Here is a 3,120-nt window from a genome sequence, read left to right on the forward strand (position 1 = left end):
ATAACTTTTTATCACTATTAAAAATATAATAGCAAAGAGTCTTTTGTAAGACATTTCGAATTGATTCCACAAAAAAATCAAGCCTATACATGAAAAAATGGTCAAAATATACATTTGTTTATGAACATTGTTCAAATAATCAACACTTTTCGATCACTATGAAAAATATTACAGCAAGGTGTCTTTGGTAAGACATTTCAAGTTGAATCCGCAAAAAAAGAAATCATATTCATGAAAAAATGGTCCAAATGTGCATTTGTTTATAAGAATTGTTTAAATAATTGTCAATTATCATCTATTCTCAACTTATTGTAAGCGCACATCATTATCTGAGATATTTTATACAAACGCTATGGGTTAAAATTAGCTAATCATTGCGAATCACGAAAAAATGACTTTTGTAAATTAATTTGCTTATAACATTATTAACAATTTTTGTAGTTACTCTAACCCACTGGAAATTATGTTTAGTTACTTATTTAATTGATTTATGATCTTTTTAATGAATTTGAAAGTCTTAGAAAAAATGGTATCACGGAAAAGTTTAGCAACAAAAAGTTGTAACTGGAAGCCTTACGGTCATTTCTAAAAAAATACATTAAAATCTGTTAAGAATTGCACTGTCGGCCGATTTTTGCCCAGAAAAGGTGCTTTTTTCCACTGTGCGACGTTCCTAACCATGGATTGCCTCTACAATAAAGAATGCAAATGACCTGCAACTATTATAAGAAACCAGGTCACTTTGAGAGACAATGCTCAATAAGGAATATTCTGGAAATAAAGGATTCACAAAATCCGTTAGAATGTTACGGAGTAACAGAGGAAGAGCAAAACAAGCTCGACAACTACGAGGAGTTGCCTTTTTTTAACGCGTTTGATAGGTACCATTTAACTGAGAACTTCATTTACGTAGACAATAGAAAGTTACCCCTGTATGAGGATGGTACATTTTTACCTGGTAATACAGCACAAATAACCCGGATAAAAGTAATTGACAAAGATCAAGACATTTACATAGAAAATGACAAATTAATCCCTGACGGCATTTACAAAATAGAAAATCAAGAGTTATTTGTACCCCTGTACAATTATGATAAAGACCCGTTGATAATACAACAAAAAATCAAGTACGAAGCAATAGAGCAAATTAAAGAAACAAATAGAATGAGTGCTACTTCAGTAGAAAAAACTAGGTAAACAGGATCCAAGATTTATCAAGCAAGACTAGATTGAAGCACGTAGAAAAAGCGGAATCTCCTAAATTATGGAAAATAATAACGGGGTATAGTGATATTTACATCCTCGAAGGACATCCGTTTCCATGTACTGATCTAGTGGAACATGAAATCGGTGTAAAAACAGGAAAAATAGTAAATTTAAAATCCTATCGTTCTCCTGAATGCCATAAAGATGAAATAAAAACTCAAATGCATGAATTGAAGGAAAAAGGTGTCATAAGAGACTCAAAATCACCCTTCAATTCACCGCATTTTCGCAAGGTAAACGTAGACACAGAACAAGATGCTTATCCACTGCCCATCATTGAAGATATTTTAAACCAATTAGGGAATGCAAAATTCTTTTCAGCCTTCGACCTCAGCTCTGGGTTTCACCAAATCCCAATGAGTGAGATCTCAAAAAAGTGTACGACTTTTCAACAACAGAAGGACATTTTGAATTTAATAGAATGCCCTTTGGACTCAAAAACGCTCCCGCTACTTTCCACAGGATTATGGACAATGCCTTAAGAGGATTGGTAGGAAAAAATGTTTTGTTTACTTCGACGATATTGCCGTATTCGGCTCAACTCTAAAAGAACACAACGATAACCTAGCAAGCCTAAGTATTGTGCGAGTATTTACATCCGGAACTCGAATATTTAGGACCCTTGTTAACTAAGGACGTTGTAAAACCTAACCCCGCAAAAATACAGGCAGTACGAGATTTTAAACCACCACATAATGCCACCCAAGTTTAGGGCTTTTTGAGACTCGCAGGGTATTATAGAAAATTTATAAAAAATTTCTCTCAAATTTGTAAACCTCTTAAAAATCTAACGCAGAAGGAGACACCTTTTGACTGGCCAACAAATTGTCAAGAATCTTTTTACAAAATAAAAGAGCTATTATGCTCAGCACCGGTTTTGAGATTTTCAAACTACAAAGAGAAATTCACTTTAACGACTGGCGCATCGAATCACGGAATAGGTGCAGTATTATCCCAAAACGGTCGCCCCTGTTGTTACATATCAAGGACGTTGAACAAAGCCGAGATTAATTATAATACAACGGAGAAGGAACCATTAGCAATAGTTTGGGCATGCAAAAGGTTAAGACAGTACCTTCTTGAAAGAATGTTTATAATTCAAACGGACCACCAGGCATTAATATGGCTACACAACGTGAAAGATCCCTCTTCACGATGGTTAAGTTGGAGATTACGCTTGAAGGAATATCGTTACATTGTCGAGTACGTAAAAGGTAAGGAAAATAAAGTCGCAGTTTGTCTATCTAGACTATTTCCAATTCAAAAAGAAGAAGATTCTCTACAAAATACACCAGAAGAAGTTGAGTCGGACGTGGAAAGAGGGGAGGAATTAATAGGAGAAGAAACAGCGAGTACGTATAGAGAGGAGAATGTTTTACCAGAAGCGTCAACAAGTGCTTCCTGCCTTCGCATCGATGCAGATCTACTCATCTCGGATGACGAAGGGTTGACGGATGGAGGAGAAAATTTACACAAAGAATATAAAAAATAGATTACTAATAGGACGCCCAGTAGAGAAAATGTGAAACCTAACGCAGGTGGAAAGCTCTGGAGAACCATATCCAAAGAACAGAAAGGAAGTCAAGCAACATCTCTATATAAGTTACCTCAATTTAATGAGACCGAGTGACTCAAAGTGTTAGATAAGATAAATAAAGATGCCATGGCCTCCAAGCTATCTATTTCACCATACCACTTTATTGACCCAATCATCACCCCTTTAGAAAAAATGAAAATAAGGGACTACCTTAACTTCTTGAGCCATAAATGTGAAGATCAGCAGTTTCACACGTATTACATGCAACGTGCAGGACTCACTCAAGAGGAAAAGGGTGAAATCATAAGAGAATCGCA

General features: G+C 35.4%; 1 protein-coding gene across 1 annotated transcript; it reads left to right on the forward strand.

Moving 5' to 3' along the window:
* Positions 1-702: 702 nt before the first annotated feature.
* On the forward strand, positions 703-2,758 carry LOC117180436. The gene is made up of 3 exons (XM_033372933.1): positions 703-1,193; positions 1,289-1,499; positions 2,063-2,758. Exons 1-3 carry the CDS (start codon positions 703-705, stop codon positions 2,756-2,758), a joined length of 1,398 nt encoding a protein of 465 aa, XP_033228824.1.
* Positions 2,759-3,120: the final 362 nt, after the last annotated feature.

Source organism: Belonocnema kinseyi, chromosome 9 (assembly GCF_010883055.1).
Source record: "Belonocnema kinseyi isolate 2016_QV_RU_SX_M_011 chromosome 9, B_treatae_v1, whole genome shotgun sequence".
In the NCBI taxonomy this organism is placed as follows: Eukaryota; Metazoa; Arthropoda; class Insecta; order Hymenoptera; family Cynipidae; genus Belonocnema; species Belonocnema kinseyi.

Coding starts and splice junctions, on each gene's coding strand:
- LOC117180436 (XM_033372933.1), top strand. CDS start 703: ATGCAAATGACCTGCAACTATTATAAGAAACCAGGTCACTTTGAGAGA. Junction 1,194..1,288: donor ACTTCAGTAGAAAAAACTAG/GTAAACAGGATC, acceptor AACGGGGTATAG/TGATATTTACATCCTCGAAG. Junction 1,500..2,062: donor ATTCACCGCATTTTCGCAAG/GTAAACGTAGAC, acceptor AATCTAACGCAG/AAGGAGACACCTTTTGACTG.